Genomic DNA, 17,676 nt, shown 5'->3' on the forward strand with positions numbered 1-17,676 from the left:
ATTACACACCCGAAATATAAATGAAAAATGTATAGTATGCAGAACATCTGTGTAATTCATATTGTTTTTATATTTTTGTTAATTTTTTTACATTTTTGTGTCATATAAAAGTATATTTCGGTCTTTAGGATCAGGAGCAAGGAACTTTTCAGTGCCTTCAGTTTTCAAAAATTAGACAAAACTTAATCCAAGGCTTCAATCAACCAACAATAACAGGAATTTGTCAAATCTGTGTAAGTGAAAGTTATCACTTTTGACAAGCAGCCCATAAAATCGAAAAATGTTGGGGTAGATGGTGGATTTTCAAACTGGAAACATGGAGCAGTGTGGATAAGGACCCATGCAATAAATTCTTTTCATACTAATTGCATTAAAAATGTTGAAGTTCCCTCAATATCATCAGCTGAAACACATGATGGCTAATGGACCTGCATTATTGAAATAAACAGCACATTGAAGGACTGTCAACATAGAGTCTCCTCATAAAAGGATGCAAAAATGTTCAAAATCCCAACTTCATGACATTTGTAAAGCCTTGAGCAGAAGATGGGGCAGAATCAAAACCTTAGTTACAAATAGATCATTACAAATAGCCTCACCACAATAATCAAAATGAAATTCTTGATTGGATGGCGACTGCAGTTTCGTAAGGAATTATGGGCAAGAAAACTACAGAATATTTTTCAATTTTATTGGATGAAATTTGTGACATGTACCAAATGGAGCAAGTCTATGTTCATTTCAGAGTTGTTTCTGAAAATTTGACAGCAAATGAGTATTTTATCAGGTTTTATTCTATGAGTAGTACTTCAGCAGGAATCTTGTTTGATCTCATTCAAGGTGTATACGGACAAGGAAAGAAAAATTTCCGGATTTCCCAGTTGAAAATACACTTTTAGTGTGTTGAGTGACAGAATTCCTTCGCTCGGAACTGTAAAAGTTATCAACCCTTTTGAATGATTAAGGTTTTATACACCAACATAAAACTTTCTAGCACTTTATAAAAAAAAACCATTTTTGAAAGGTCTTTGATGTGCAACAACATGTATGCTGCATATTTTCGTATTAAGAAAGAATGATCTCGAATTCCATCACAAACAGCATGTTAGTTTCCGAAACATTGAAATCAAAATTGCGATGCCTTCTTATAAGCCAATCATAGCTCATGTCACGTGATCTTGCCAGCCGATGATAGCACATATTCAAAGCGTAGGACACGTGATTTAGTCAGCCAATAGCAACATCACTTTTAAGTAGCATAAACACACAGATAGGAAAAGTTAATGATTTAAATTAATATACATGGTGTATCTACAAGAAAAGCTAGGCTTCCTCATATGATATTGGTCGAAGATTAATAAGTTACAAGAACAGGTAAGCCTCCACTTACAATATTGGTCTTTTCCTGAGTGTCATACTAACAGATACCTCACACAAATGGCCAGTAAAACATTAATAATGACATACATGTCTGGTTTTCTGGGCTAGAAATTCTTCCGAGTGGCTGGTCCTCAAAGTGTTCAGTTTTAAATGAGAGTCAAACTCTCTGTGATTTAAGAAATTCGTCGCACATTCTCACACGTAACATAATTCATCTTGCTTAAAAGGAAATTTACTTTAAAAGTAATGCCTTTCAAACTACCATTCGCAATGTTTTCCTGCTACCAGTTGGAAATAGGTTCGTTTCAGCAGTTGCCAGAAAACTGGCGTTACGACGTGTGCGCAATTAAGACGACGTAGGAAGCCCGTTTGTTCATATGTCTGTTCTGCCAATGCTATTTTACCCTTTGAATAGGTACACTTTTCAAAAGAACTCTAAGTGATAAAACAATGAAATTTTTATTGCATTTATATAACATGTATGCTTCAATTTACAAGTAAAATGAACATAATACCTCTTATGGATCGAAGAAAAAAAAATTATTTTTTCACTAGTAAAATTTAACTTTTTTTGTACATTAATTATTATAAAACAGTTTCTGATTGTTTGGTGGTTCTCAGTTTACTTATAACAACTAATTACCATTGGTTCTCAGTTTACTTATAACAACTAATTACCATCTGCAGTGCAAACCAAATTTCATGTTTCTAACCTCATTAGTTTATCAAAGAATGGTTCCTGAAAGTAAAAAAATGCAGTTTTTAGAAAAATCCATTTAAAGTTTAATATTGCAATTCTAGTAGAGTTACTGATGAGAATTACCACTAATATTTTCCTGCACCATACTGAGCATCATCTTAATATATTGATCTTCTTTTCTTGTCTAGGTCCCTCTTCTTTTCTGTCTGGCTTCTTTTGTGCATTTTAAATTAGCAATATCTGCTTTACAGATTCTCTCTTTATCTATTTGCCCCAAGGACTTTGCAGTATTTCCACTAGATTTTATGCCCAATAATTCCAAAACGTCCCATAATTACAACATCATTGAAGCATAAAATAGCATCATAAACACCAAATATGAAGGTTGTAAGCTGAACAAATACAGTTTTCAGTAACCGGTTCCAAATGACAGAATTCACACATTCATTTAAATTTTGGGTTTTCCCATGAAGACATTTCTTCAACAAGGTATGTTTACAAAGGTCTCTAAATATGGATTTAATTTCATTCATTACTGATGCAGGTAGAGAATGTTTGTGGTCATATCTGGCACTTCTCCTGTACTTGCACCAAGTTTCAGGATCATTCGGGCAAAGACCGTGCACTGGATTTTCCTTTGTGGAAAGCTTATGTAAAAAGATAGCCCATGAAGCATTTTTCATGTTTTCTAACATTTCTTCTTATGGCCAAGCCATAATAATTCTGTGATCTACCTATTTCAACATTTGTCAGGCGACCTTTACCACCTTTCTTCCAATAGTATTTTTGACTTTTCCTTCAATAATCTTCTCAACCTGGACCCCATTCCCTTCTGGGCATGCCCAATGCACTCTAATTTATAAATTGTGACATTATGACCATAGGCTTGTTCTGCACATACCCGGTCATTCACCATCTCCAGATTGCACAGAGCATCTGGAAAACCATCATATCTCACGAAAAAATTGTCATATTTATACAAAACAAAAACTGTTTCACGCCGGAAAGACCAGGCATTTCAAATATCCTAAAGTCTAAAAATCGGATTTTTGAAGCCCACTTGCCATCCATCTCCCCTTAAGAGATCTCACATTACGCCATAAAAGAAACAAGACATCAGAGGATACTCTAAGAGCATCGGAATTTCGTAAACCACACTAAAATGCATAATTTGGCTTCAAGTGCTCATTCATATGTCGAGATTCTCGATGAAGTAGGTCCCCATCTGTAAATGAAGAGGAAACAGCAACAGGTACATACTGGACTAGTGGGGATCACCTGCTCCCCTCCACCATTCAGACTGATCAGCGCATGCGTGAATCTGACAGCTTGGGCGCGCGAGAAAAATTTTTCTTGGTAGCATGTGGCTGCTTGTTGCTACGGCCGATATAGCTAACAGCCACACTTTAAGCCAGAAGCAGGAGAAGGTACTGCCCATAAGCAACTGAACCACGCATGAGCTCGCTGGCAACTGCTCAAGCGAACGTAATGTAAACAATTGTGACATAACGCTCATGATTTTTTTTGTTGTGAATTTTTGCATAGTCTTCTGTCCTAAAGCCTTTGACACATTTTGCTGGTGGCAGAACCACACCATCCATGAATAGCATTGTGAAGCTTCTAACACACCAGTTATGCTGCATTTCTTTCTTTTGTTATGTGGAAAGTACAACTTTTTCCCTTGTTTAACTTATGCAATATTCTTTCAGCTTCATCTTTATTGTAAAGAATAAAAAACTGGTCATTTCCATGATAACAGCAGATGTGCTGAGTCAAGTATGTCAACTGAACAAAATCTGGAAAACCAGAAAAGTCAGTTACTTGGTAATGTTTCTCCAGCAACTTTGACTAGAAATTCTTTGATCAAATCTCAACACTGCTCCAATATCTTGAAGCTGATCCACAAGAAGGGTAACACGAAACTGTATGAACAGGCAAAAACAAAGAAATAACTACTTCCATAGGAATATCAGAAGAAAGAGTATGGTCCATTGTACATCATGAATTAATTAGTGAAGTGGTGGCCCACATCTTGTCCATGGTAACTAACTGATGCACAAAATTACTTGAATTCCTTGTACAATGGTTCAAAATTTTTGGAGAAATACTTTTTCACATTTTGTTTTATTAGCACTCATAACTGCAGTAGTGACCTTCAACAAAGCCTTTGTGATCATCAATACGATACTTGAATATCATCTCCGCATGAACAATTCCCTAAATGTGAAATTTAAAACTTCAGCATTCCTTTTATTATCTTCTATTGGCACACCTAGACTGGTCAGTGATTCTCTGGACAGAAGCCTTTGACCTGCTTACTGATTTGACATAGTACCAAAATTTTCTCTGGTTCTTGGCTTCTACTAGAGTACGATGGTCGCAGTTGCTTTCTCAGGACTTTCCATAGTCTCTTGTTAAATAATGGAGGGTCCTTTCCATCCTTAGTCCACTTACTTGGCACATACTTCTCCAAAGTGTGATTTACAATTTGTTTAAACTTTGTACATGATTCCTCTTTGTCCACCATACCAGAACTAAATGATGTCCATTCATTGTTTAAGTGGGATAGTAGCAATTGCTTATTTGCTATTTCTGGCCTAAACACTCTCCTGGCTTTCTTGAGGGATTTATTAACTTAAATAACCATTGTTGCTATCCACACCATCAATAAGGTCAGGCCTATTTGTAGTTACAAGATCTAAAATATTTCCATTGCATGTAGTCCCTCAAACCAGTTTTCAGAAAATGTATTCAAAAGTGCTTCACATGACAGCCTGTGCGTACCACTGCAGTGAATCTGTGGACATCACAGCCTATACTCAATAGGTTAAAATTGTCTCCAACTAATATTTCATGATCTGGGCGTTTTCATGCTACTCAGTGTAGGGAATCGGGTGGCCAATAAAAACATCCAACAATTAACTTGAATTCACCTAGACCTGTTATATGCATCCAGATAACTTCAGTCACACTCAAATTTGCCCTCAATAGAGAAACTGTTTTTGTCAACTTCTATGGCATCTATTCTGTCTTTCCAATACACATTCCATGGTTCGTCAAATATTTCAGAGCTTTGTACTTTGGGTTTCAGTCAGCCCTTAGTCCTGAGAAAAATTACAGAAACAATGAAGCCTTTGGTCGAGACCTTCCACTCAGCTCCAAACCAATCAACTCGGAGAACAGTGCTTCAAAACTGTGAGCTCTGCTTGGGATCGCACATGCAAGGCCAGCAGTCTTCACCACTTCCACTAGCTGTCCACATGAACTGAGACTGGAGCTCCTGATAACTAGCAAACCTCTCTCCCCAAGTGCTTGCTCAGACCCTGCTGAAAGAGCAGGCACCTATCCACTCACAGGGTGAATGGGTGAGACTAGACGGCCAGCCTCCACGTTGAACCTCCACCTCTAGTGGCACGGATGCATTACTTGCGACGAGTTCAGATCCACGGCATTGGGTATACTGGAAGGTGCCATGGCAGCTGGGCTCGTGGGTGAAACAAGCGATGCCTGACGTGGCCCATGTGATGCAGCAGATTCTCTGATCCGAGACAGCAGCCTGAAGACAGCTGACTGTAGCTGCAAGAACCTTTAGCTGTTTGCCAACTGCAGCCAGTCCATCTCAGCACGACTAACTTAAGAAGTACACTGTAAAATGACATTCAAAAGAAATGACAACTGTGCTACAGACTACATGAATCTGCACTTTACTGCTACTAAAATATGAGATTACACCTTATAAATACAAAAACATACACAGAATTTAAGAATTAAACTATGAAGAAGACACAAAAAGCTAAAAATGTAACTTGCTGCTCTGCTGGTACATGACAGGTGACAGCCAGAACCTGACTGACTGACTAGGCAGAAACAAACGGTTGCAATACCAGCAGACAAGGTCATGTCAACTGTATGAAAAGACCAGATTAGTCAACCATACAGATTGTTGCTCCTGCAACTACTAACAAATCTACTGCCCCTCTTCAGGAACCAAACATTTGTATGACCTCTTATCATATACCCCTCCATTGCAGTTGTACCAATGGTATTGGCCATCAGTAACATTGAGGCACTCAAGTGACGCCACCATGGCAAAGCCCATGGTTCATTGGGGGTGGAGAATTCACATTTAGAAACATATTTTAACTTAGTAGTGTGCTCTTCTTTCTCATTACCATTATTAACTTGATTCAAATAGAATTGCTAGCTTTTGTCATTGGATCTTTAACTGTAGCACTCGTTAAAGAAGTGCATTCAAAACATTATTATAATAGTATAACTAGTTACCAAAGCAGTTCTAAAATTTGAAACTTGCCTGTCTAATTAATGCTGCAAATATTATACTTGTCATGTCTTGTGTTTATGAAGGCACTGGATGAGACACGACAAGGTGTTCAGAAGGCCGTTCAAGACACTACAAAGGTGGCCTCAGAAAAAGTGTCAGAGACCACAGGTGCTGCAAGCAAGAAAGCCAGTGGACTATTCAATTGTAAGTAGCTCGTAAGTTAAAACTGTATGTCTGTATTTTACAGACAGACTCAGAGCTTCAACTTCACATCCCATTATTATTATTATTATTAATTATTATTATTATCATTCTGAAGAAAGACAAATATCTAAGTTTGAGTTCTGGTCTGGCACACTATTTTAACTTGTCACATATTGTTCAGACTACTATAATATTATTTTAAAGAGCAGAAGAATTTAAATTGATTATACACGTAATTTATTTTGAACGACAGTTACAAATGTGTAATTTATGACGAAAGAAGAGAGTAACTTTGTGTTCACCATAACAGGCCACGCGCACATGTGCAACCCCCCCCCCCCTCCCCCAAACACACACACACACACCATCTACATTCATTGTTCCAATGATGCAGCCCAACTGCAGTGAGGTGTCATATGGAGTGGGTGAGAGGAGCACAGAGGGGAGAAGGGGAAGGGAGGGTGGAGGGAAGAGGTGCTGAAGGCTGGGAGGGAGAGGCCCTAAGGGAACAGGTTGGGAATATGGCACTGGTGAGCCCACTCTAGTGTAGAGAAAAGAAGTTGGTGAGGTACACATTCAAGTGGAGTGGGTTGGGAGGAGGTGTGGAAGGGCTGGAACAAAGGAAGAGGGATGCAGTGGAAAGGAAAGTGTGGGTGAAGTTGGAGACTTGTAGACAGGGGTGAAAACTGGTGTGGGTCAAGGGCCAGGGAGGATACTGGGATTGGTATTGAATGAAGCGTTATAAGGACAGTTTCCATCTACATAGTTCTGAAAAGCTGATACTGGTGAAGGATATTTGTAGTCAGCATTATGTTGCATCACTTCATGGTTAGTTTTGCTCTTGGCTGCTTTTTGAATGGCCATTCATTTGGTGGACAGCTGGTTCGTAGTGATGCTACGATAAAAGATTGTATATGAGCTACAGCAGAGTTGGAATGTTACATAATGGCTTTCACAGATGTCTGTGTGGCCTTGCCTCTCACAGCATAGGGTATTCCTGTGTTGCCACTGGAATAAGATGTCCTCAGTTGGTGCTTAGAACAAATCTTGCACCAGGGTCCTGGGGTCTTGTGGCTAGAGGTTGGCCTAAGGGTATTTCATAAATTGGGAAAAGTGAGAAGCATTGTCACAAGGATGCACCTTATTTCAGAGTACAATGATGAGTAGTTGAAGCCTGGGCAGAAGAGGTGATAAAGTTGTTCCAGTCCAGGGCGATACTGCATAATGAGGGAGGGGGAGGGGAGGGCGGTGCTTTTGCAGTGGATTCATCAGGGTGGTTCTAGGATTAGGGACATGTGCAACTATGTCACCACATGTGTACCATCCACAGGTGGCTGGACTGTATAGGAGAGATTTATTAGTATGGAAGGGATGGCAGCTTTCTGAATAGTGGTAGTGTTAAAGGTCAGTGATCTTGGTACGGATGGAGGCTTTTATGGGGGCATTGGATAGCTGCAGATTAATTTTGTTAGAACATATGCAGACAATTCACATATGACACAATACCTCAGGTTGTATGAGGCTTGTAGTGAGACAAAGTTAGACTGTTATAGTGTACATGTCCATGTCTGCATTGACAAAATTTGTTATGACCTTGCAGGTATGTCATAATGGTGTACCACATACCACTCATTTGTGAAAACAGTGTCATAACTCAAAATCTGCGATTTTTCAGGAAAGCCTTTGAAAGGTTTTGAAGTCTTATAGTTTTAGTAGACAGACATTCTGAAATACTTTCATAGTGTAATTTGATAGAAGGAAGTTTCCAAAATATAATTGTTTACAATAATCACTCAATAAATAGCCTGTCTTACCTATGAGTTTGTTCTATTGCCCTCTGTGTGCTTTATGACACTCTTACTACAAATTCTGAACAAAAGTTATGTTTTATTTTGAAATAGGACATCTTTGTTGCCACACATAATTGGTTTACTTCAAGTTGTGAATATATTAAAATAGAAATATAATAATTATCATTATGAAATTCCTTCAATTCTTTGAAAAGTTAAATTATACAAAATGGTTTTCGATTCATCTCTCCAAACAAGCAATTAACAAACTTATCAACAAAATGTTGATTGTACTTCCCCACACAAAACATTCCTTTAGTCTTGTGTCTCTTTACTAACAGATGGTGTTCATAGAACTTCGGGATCAAATTCTTGCACACCAAATCAATTGCTGAGCGAGGTGGTGCAGGGTTTAGCACTGGACTCACATTCGAGAGGATGATGTTTCAAACTTGCGTTCAGCTATCCAAATTTATGTTTTTTGCGATTTCCATAAATCGCTCTAAGCAAATGCCAGGATGGTTCCTTTGAAAGAGCATGGCCGACTCCCTTCCCTGTCCTTGACACAAATCCGAGCTGGAGCTTCATCTCTAATGACCTCTATGTCAATGGAACGCTAAACCTAGTCATTCTTCCTTCCTTTACCAATTCTACCAAATCAGCTTTCTTTCTCTCAGAGATTCCTGGCTATGCGGTGAATGCAGGGGTCAGCATTACATGATTGTTAGATGATCTCATCTTCCTTTTGATGTCAGTAGCTTCCTGAAAATTTGCATCTGAATAAGACAGCTTGTGGAAAATTAAACAGGTTGATTGCTTCAAAACTTTGAAAGACTCTTACTTAAGAAGCTGTTATGGCTCCCATGTTAACAGATGCTATGTCCATCTGCACATGCTTCATATCATAGAATGAATGGTTCTCAAATCTTTCTTGCAGTTCTAACACCAGAGGTGTATTTTTCAGGTGTGTAGATAGGGCTGCCCTTCAGCAAATGTTTTACATTCCTCTCTATCAAGAGATGGGCAGAATCACCTTCATTTTGTGTGATATGAGGTATTTGTGCATTATACTTCTTACATTCAGGAACTGGACTGCATGGAGGTACACAGCAAGTAAATTAATTCTTTTGTTGCCTGGTGCAATTGTCAGAATAAAATATAAAGGACTTTTGTCTTTGTCAGCTTTCTCTGTCAAGTACTACAATATACAGGTTGCCAGTTCATTCACATTTCTGTGTTTGTGGCTTTCATCCCAACATAACACTTACAGAAATTATATTTCAAGTTGTAGACTGTAAAATTTAGTATATTTAGTTCTGATTTACAGTAGAATAGTGATATGTCCCCCTTTGGTAGTTGCATCACTGCTGGCAAATCATAGACTGCAACAACTGTTCCTTCTGATGCTGTTTCTTTATCACCTGTCTTTTCAATTCGACATAATTCTTTTTCAGACAAATGTTCAATGTAATTTTCTTCCAGTGTTTCTTTCTTTCATCCTTGGCATTGTTATATGCAGTGCAGAGACCCCATTGATCTTTTTTCGGTATGAAAAATGAAATGTTGAATTCAGTAGTAAATAAACAGTCGAACAATGTGTAATTCCCATGTTCAACATTATTAACTTGGCAATGTGACACGGTAATCTTTATGAATTCCTGAAATGGTCTTACCCTCTTTGATAAAATATTTGGATGTATTTGCTCTAGTGCAGTGGCTTTCAGATCCAGTAAATTTTCTGATTCCTTCTTTTACACTTTCATTAATCTTTGGTCGTTTTCCATGCTTCCCTCATTTATCTTCTTCCATAAAGACATTGGCAACCTTGTTTTGTTTCTCCACCACTGTATATATAGGGAAACTGTTTATGTTTAATGTACTCATGAAGAACAGATTACAAACATGGAGAAGTTTGTCCTACACAACAATAAAATGCCATATTTCTTTGTTGACGTGTCTTGCTACCATCTCGCACGTAGTGATATGGGGCTTTCATTTCATTCATACTGTTTTTTATGAAATATGTCTGCTTTTCAAAGTAGCCCAATGCCAATATCCCAAAAACAGTTTCAGTCTTTCTTCTGCACTGAAAGTTTTAAGTCTACATTTATCTGAAGGTGCTGGTGTAATTTTTCTTTCCTCCCTTATTCACTTATCCTTTATTCACATTTTGTATTCCATTCCAGAATTTCTAGCATCTTTAAGAATATTCCTGCACCATTTTTCTACATCACATTTGTGTTTCACACCTTGCTCTAGTGGGCTCATTAATATTATTTCCATCCCTATCAAAGTGGAAGCATTTTTATTGAAAAATAGTGTGCGAGATGTAGAATTAGCTCCACTTGCCAAAACTACTCTAGCATCAACGGTATTAACACAAAGATGTTTATCTCACCAACTTTCATCAATGTCTGACACACTATCCTCCTATGGTATGTAGGTGGTTATCACCAACTATACAATCACAGTCTTCAGGTGATGACTCAAAGCTACTGCAACTACTGCATGAGGATGAAGAACTGGATGAAAACGACACTAGTGTGGTAATGGCATTAGTGGATGCCAACAACAAGTTACTACTCCCAGAAAATAAACTTTCTTTGTCTCCATCATGAATTGTGTTATCATTAACTTTGTGGCTAAACTTGAAGCATTTCCTAAAAAGGAGTTTAACTGTAGTATTATTTGTCAAATACCATTGTCTCATATTATTTAACTGTGCATACCAACATCTTGCAAAGGAGTTTCATTCAAAATAGACTCCAAGGCTGCCCTTGACCTATCATGATTATACGTGAATCCTGAAATTATGAAAACTGATAAGTTTAAACTCCACATCTTATGTGGAAATGATGTTAACTAAGACAGGAATAATAGTATCATACAACAAAATATTACAAACTACATTTGAAGGTCTATCACTTGTTTTCAGCAGAAGTGTCACATTTGTGTTTTGTTCAAAGTTCAGTTATCAGCTTTACTACCAGATTTGTTGGAGTAATGCCATAAGTAAAGGTAGTACAGGAAGAGTTGAAAACAACATTTCTGCAAGAACATCACATTTTGAAATGTGACTATCATGTATTCCAAATACACCAATGAACATCAGTCATATGTTAAAATAATACATTATTGATACAACACCAGTGACCTTACCTGTCACAATCCTGAAGCAGTAACGTTTTAATACAGACTACGACACCCTTCGCACAAATTATGTGGCAATACCAGGACAACTGCCAGAGCACAACTGAGATGTGCAAGTGTTGCTAGTAACTGAAGTGCGGGATTCCAAGTATGTGACAGCACCACAAACACCCTTTATCAGCGAATTTTGCAATTAGAGTTATGATGATGTAGCATTCAGAGGAACTCCCCCAAGTGGTTTTTTTCATGTCAACAACTCAAGTATGACAAATTATGAGTTATGACACTGTTGTTGGAAATGAGTGGTACCTTTATTAGAATTGTCTGCAGCATGGTTTGCGTGTTTTTTTTTTAAGGCCCCCCCCCCCCCCCCCCGCCCCCCAAAATGGAAGTCACTGGGTGCCTGAGGTTCTGAAACAATTCACTTTTTTTAAAAAAAAAAAAAACACCACACTGAGAGAGCTAAAATACAAGACTTGTAATTGTAGGGTGCATGTTAAAGCTTTCTGAAACCTGAGGTTCAACAGTCTTGGTAAAACTGTATGATTCAGCTCTGTTATTGTTTTCATGGCTGATAAGCAGATGCTCCTCTTCTGTCACAAATATACATGTTTGTATGTTATGTATACCATTCTCATTTACAGCCACATTGCTATGGATTTGCAGGACTTTTTAAAATGTACTAGCATAATTTCATACTGCTTGAGTCAATGCTGTGTAAAATATTGGTTACATTTCCATATCAAACTAAATTAGAAAGAACAGTCAAAGTAACATTATGCCATTCAATTTCACAGTGAATGAAATTGGAAGCACTTCAGACTACTAGCTACAGGGAAAAGAAAGGGTCAGGTTTTGGGTGTCATCAGTGGAAAGCAGTATTTCTTAAACTAAGTAAAAATATTATTTCTGATATTTTCACTTCTTCCTGTACATGCCTAATAAACTTTGCAAATGCTTATACATAACTTGAGAAATATTATAACTCTGTTAGCAATTTCTTTTTTGTTTATCAATAACTTTCCTAAATGATAGCTTTAACTGAACAAGATTCATTATGGCATACTTTGTAGCAATATTTCACACCACACAGTCATAAACTAAATTTTATGCTTTTTAACAAAGCACTAAATAGTGTTTTCTTATTTTTCATATATACTCTGTCTTCAACTACAAATAGCTCCACTGTTAATAATGCACAGGGAGAGTGCTTGTCTGTTACTAATGATTTCTTGTCAGCACTTCTTACAAGTGTGAGCTGCAAATCACTTTGCATATTATGTGAAATAAATGATTTTTCTGTAGGTGCCTCATGCACTGTCTCATAAATAGTGCAGAATTGAATAATTAAATAAATGGAGGAGAAGAATGCACAGGTTATTGCAGAACTCTTATCAGTGAGTTACTTTGCTGTGTTACAGTTAATGAGAATGCAGTTCCTAGTGTTTTACAAGTTCCAAATATAAACTAATTTGCAACTGCCTTAACACAGTCCCTTGTCACAGTGTCACTTTGCTGTTACTGAGGAACTAACAAGTATTACATAGTACATATATCTTGTACATCAAGATGCCTTTTATGTTGTTGTTAAGTTTGTGTAGTGTGTGTTTGTTCTGACAAAAATAAAGATAGGAAGAAAAAGAATAACAAGAAATTAAGAATGTCTTCACCATGCAAAATGCCTAGCTCAACCCATCAAAATGATGTTAAACATTCAAACAATGGAAACTCCAGGTAGGACTATCAACACTGTAGGAAAAGACAGATTGCTACTTACCTTAAAGAAGACATGTCAAGTTGCAGGCAGACACAATTAAGTCACTCACATATATCTTTTCGCCACAGCCTTCACACACATACACGAAAGCAAGCACACCTCACACATACACGCACAACCACCAACTCCAGCATCTCGGGCCGGAATGCAACATCATGTGGGATGCTAGCAGCCACCTGGAGAGGGTGAGGAGGGTAAAGGGGAAGGGATAGGAGTGTATGGGTGGGGAGAGAGAGAGAGAAACGAATGCTGTATGGTGGAGAGTGCTGGGACTACACTGCCAACAGGTGTGGCATTAGGAGATTGTGGAGCAGGACAGTGGGGGGAAAAAGAAGAGGAGCTGGGAAAGATGAGTGGATGCATTGCAGAGGGCTGTGGATAAACAGGATGGGAGGTGAGAATGGAGAGTAGATGATAGGACAGATGGAATGGAAATTGTGGACAGTGTGGGGACAGTATGTTACGGTAGGTTGGGGCCAGGATTATTACGGAAGTGGAGAATGTTTGTTGTAAGGATAACTCCCATCCGCGCAGTTTAGAAAAGCTGGTGGTGGACAGAAGGATCCAGATGGCTCGGGTAGTGAAGTCGCTATTGACATCAAGTGTGTTATGTTCAGCTGCATGCAGTGCCACATGGTGGTCTACTTTTCTCTTGGCCACAGTTTGGCAGTGGCCATTCATCCTGGTGGACAGCTGGTTGGTAGTCTACCAGTACAAAAAACTGTAAATGATTTCAGCAGAGCTGGTAAATGACAGGGCTGCTTTCACAGGTGGCCTGGCCCCTGATGGGTTAGGATAAACCTGTGACAGGACTGGAATAGGAAGTGCTGGGTGGGTGGATGGGGCAGGATTTGCACCTGGTTCTTCCACAGGGTTGACATCCTTGTGGCAAGGGGTTGGGATTGGGTGTGGCATAAGGATTGACTAGGATGATGTGGCACTTGGCTGGGCAACGGAACACCACTTTAGGAAGGGAGGGATGTATCTCGAGTAAGATGTCCCTCATATTAGGGCACAATGATAGGTAATCAAAGCCCTGGCAAAGGACATGATTCAGTCGTTCCTGTCTGGGGTGGTACTGGATGATAAAGGAGACACTTTTTGGGGATGGTGGAAGGATTGGGGGTGTGAGGGTAAATGGCACAGGAGATCTGTTTGAAGACTAATACTGGGGGATAGAGCCTGTCTCTGAAGGCCATGGTGAGACCCTCAGCATACTGAGCTAGGGAGTTTTTGTCATTGCAGATACCATCCCCTGGTAGCCAGGCTATATGGGAGGGATTTTTTGGTGTGAAAGGGATGACAGCTGTCAAAATGCAAGTACAGTTAGTGATTGGTGGGTTTAATGTGATCAGAGGTGTGGATGGGAGTGGAGGTGTTGAGGTTATGAAGGAACGAAGATAGTGTGTCTTGGTCCTGAGTCCAGATCATGAAGATATCACCACTGAACCTGAACTAGACTGGGGGTTTGATGTTTTGGGAGGTTAGGAAGGTCTCTTCTATATGGCCCATAACATAAGAAGGTAGTCAAGTGAGGGTGGCATGCGAGTACCTATGGCTGTGCCACAGATTTATTTATATACATTCCCCTCAAATGAGAAGTAGTTGTGGGTTAGGATGAAGTTAAAAGGACAATGAGAAAGGTATTGTTCAATAGCAGTAAGACCATAGGCATGAGGGATGTTGGTGTATAGGGAGGTGGTTTCAACAGTGATGAGTAAGGATCCAGGAGGGAAAGGGGTGAGGACGACGGAGAGTCAGTAAAGGAAGCGGTTAGTGTCTTTGACGTGGAAGGCTGGCTTACGGGCAATTGATTGGAGGTGTTGGTCAATTAGGGCCAAAATTCTTTCATTGGGGGCACAATAACCAGCCACAATGGGGCGTCCAGGATTGTTGAGCTTATAGATTTTGGGGAGCATGTAGAAGATGGGTGTGCATGGTGTCATAGGAGTGAGCAAGGAAATGGATTCAGGAGAGATGTTCTGGGAAGGGCATAAGGTTTTAAGCAGGGGTTGGAGTTTGTGTTGGATTTGCAGGTTTATAGGTGGAGGAGTCAGATAATTGGTGGAGGCCTTCTGCCAGGTAGTCATTGTCATTGTTACACATTCTGTATTCATTTACATTAACTTATCTTTGTGTGTGAGAGGCGGCTCTCTCTCTCTCTCTCGCCCCCCCCCCCCTCCCGTACGTGTGTGTGTGTGTGTGTGTGTGTGTGCGTGCGTGCGTGTGTGAGCGCGCGTTCACACGTGTGTTTACTGTTCAGTGCCTCCTATTCAGTTATTTCATACCAGATTTTCCACTTTTGTGTTCATTCATTTACTTACATACTGTGTTTTGTAAATCCCATACGAAGGAGAGCCTTGGGGACATGGAGTGAATCAGCTTATACATGAAGAGACAGAAGCAGCCTCTGCAGGCAACTTCTCTGAAGTATACTAACAATGTATACTAGTGCTATTTTGGTTAACAAATGGTTGTTTCATATGATTTATTCATTGTGTGACTAAATGTGTTGTAAACTTTCTTCAGCATGTACATTTAAGAATTACATTTGTAATTTGGATATGTGTGTGCAAGTATAAGCATGCTCCCTAGCAGATTGTTCTTCCCTTTGGTGTTTTCTTTAAATTTGTACAAATACAAACTTAAGAATTTTACTATACAATATTGGACGCCAGAGCTTTGGTTGGATGTGTCTGTGTAGCTGTGTATGCACTTACACTAGAAAAAAAAAGCAGTAAATCAAAGCCCAGTTATGTCTCTGTGATGTCACACATTTCCATGTGCCATATATCAATCAGCTACAGAAGTATTAGGTTTGTTTGACCCATGGGAGAGTTTCACAGAAATGCTGAAAAACCTGAACTGGGAGATGCCTGAAGATAAGATGTTAACTACATACAAAAGCCTAGTTCCAAAGTTTCAAGAAACAGTATTAAGTAATGAATCTACAAACATATGTCAGGTCAAAGGAACTGTGGAGACAGGATTGGACTAATTACAGTGCATGCAAAGGCATTTACATTATCATTTTTCCTACACTTCATACCCAAATGGAACAGAAAAAAAACTCTTTACTATGTGGTTCTGTGTGAATTACCCTGTCACTGATTTCATACTGTTTTTTCAGAGAGGAGGTGTAGATCCCCACATCTCACCCACAGTAACAAATTAGTTCACAAAGTCAATTTGACTTCTTTAAAATGTAGTATGTTCTTTCATATGACACATGTATGTATCAGCTATTTCATACACATTTAATTACTGATTCTCTGACATCATATTGTGCACTCTCTCAGTAACTTCATCTGTGGTTGCATTTTTGTGATGTTCTTTCTGTGTCTCAAACAGATTTTTAATAAAACTTCAATAGCTTTCTATGAGTTCACACTGGCAACAAACCTAACTTTTATGATGACATGATATTCCAGTTTATCCATCTCAAAGAAATTTTCACAAACCAATTAAACATGTTGTCTCCCAAGGATCTGCATTGTGACCATTCCTGTTTTTGCTGCATGTAAATGATTTATAAACTTAAACAACAACAGTGAAATATACAAATTAGCAAATGAAGCAAGCATCTTAATTACAGAAAATACAAAATAAATATTTACAAAAAATTTTGAAGCTTTCACAAAGACTAGAGTAGATAACATGACAACAACTTTACTTAAAAACCTAGAAAAAACAGTCGCATTGGACACAATTACCACACAGAGTGTGGTACCAACTAATCTACAGATTGGTCTAAATGAACAAGAACCAAAACAGAGGGTGCAGGCTTCCCAGGCATTTGGCGACAACATAAGCTGAAATGTTATATACAGAGAAATTATATAAACAGACCAGCCCGGATAGCCCTGCGTGTTTGTGTGCCACTTCTGGGATTTGGGGTGGTGCGACAACCTTGGATCAAATCCATCTGGCACATTAACAACAATGGTAGGTTTGCTGGCAGGTCTGGATGTGGACTTTAGGTGGCTTCCCACATCTGACTACATGCCCCACCTCAGTTTCATAATTCCAACATTTAGAAAACGTTCACATGCTTTCACAGGAGATAGTGCTAGATGCAGACAGTCACAGGTATACGAATTCTGTCCTGAGAGAAAAAGGAGTGTCAAATATTGCCAAATCCAATAATAAACATGCTGACCTCATGAAGATATGTGATAAAGGCCAGGAGAAAGATAGACATTATATAAACAAAAAACTGAACAAGACAAGTTTCATCGTAATACAAAGTAACCGTATCTCATATAATAATCATAGAACTGTGTGATTTTGAACTGCTCTGACAGTATCAAAATATGATATAGTATTTCATGGAAACTATGAAGATATCCTTCAGACTACAGGAAAATATCTTTAAATTAATTTTGGGTAAACC

The 17,676-nt window shown here is 38.7% G+C and overlaps 1 protein-coding gene across 2 annotated transcripts in view; it reads left to right on the forward strand.

The window, feature by feature from the left end:
* LOC124775091 overlaps positions 1–17,676 on the forward strand; it is a 136,092-nt gene that overhangs the window by 110,408 nt on the left and 8,008 nt on the right. Inside the window, exons 3-4 of one of the 2 annotated variants that reach the window (XR_007015594.1) lie at positions 6,446–6,566; positions 12,812–12,903. Coding sequence is in view for 1 of the 2 variants with exons in the window: in XM_047249910.1 (XP_047105866.1) it covers positions 6,446–6,566 (121 nt within the window). In the remaining variant the exon portion in view is untranslated. The remainder of the gene's footprint in view (positions 1–6,445; positions 6,567–12,811; positions 12,904–17,676) is intronic. The other variant, XM_047249910.1, reaches the window with a different exon arrangement.

The sequence above is a fragment of the Schistocerca piceifrons genome, chromosome 1 (assembly GCF_021461385.2).
Source record: "Schistocerca piceifrons isolate TAMUIC-IGC-003096 chromosome 1, iqSchPice1.1, whole genome shotgun sequence".
Taxonomy (NCBI): Eukaryota; Metazoa; Arthropoda; class Insecta; order Orthoptera; family Acrididae; genus Schistocerca; species Schistocerca piceifrons.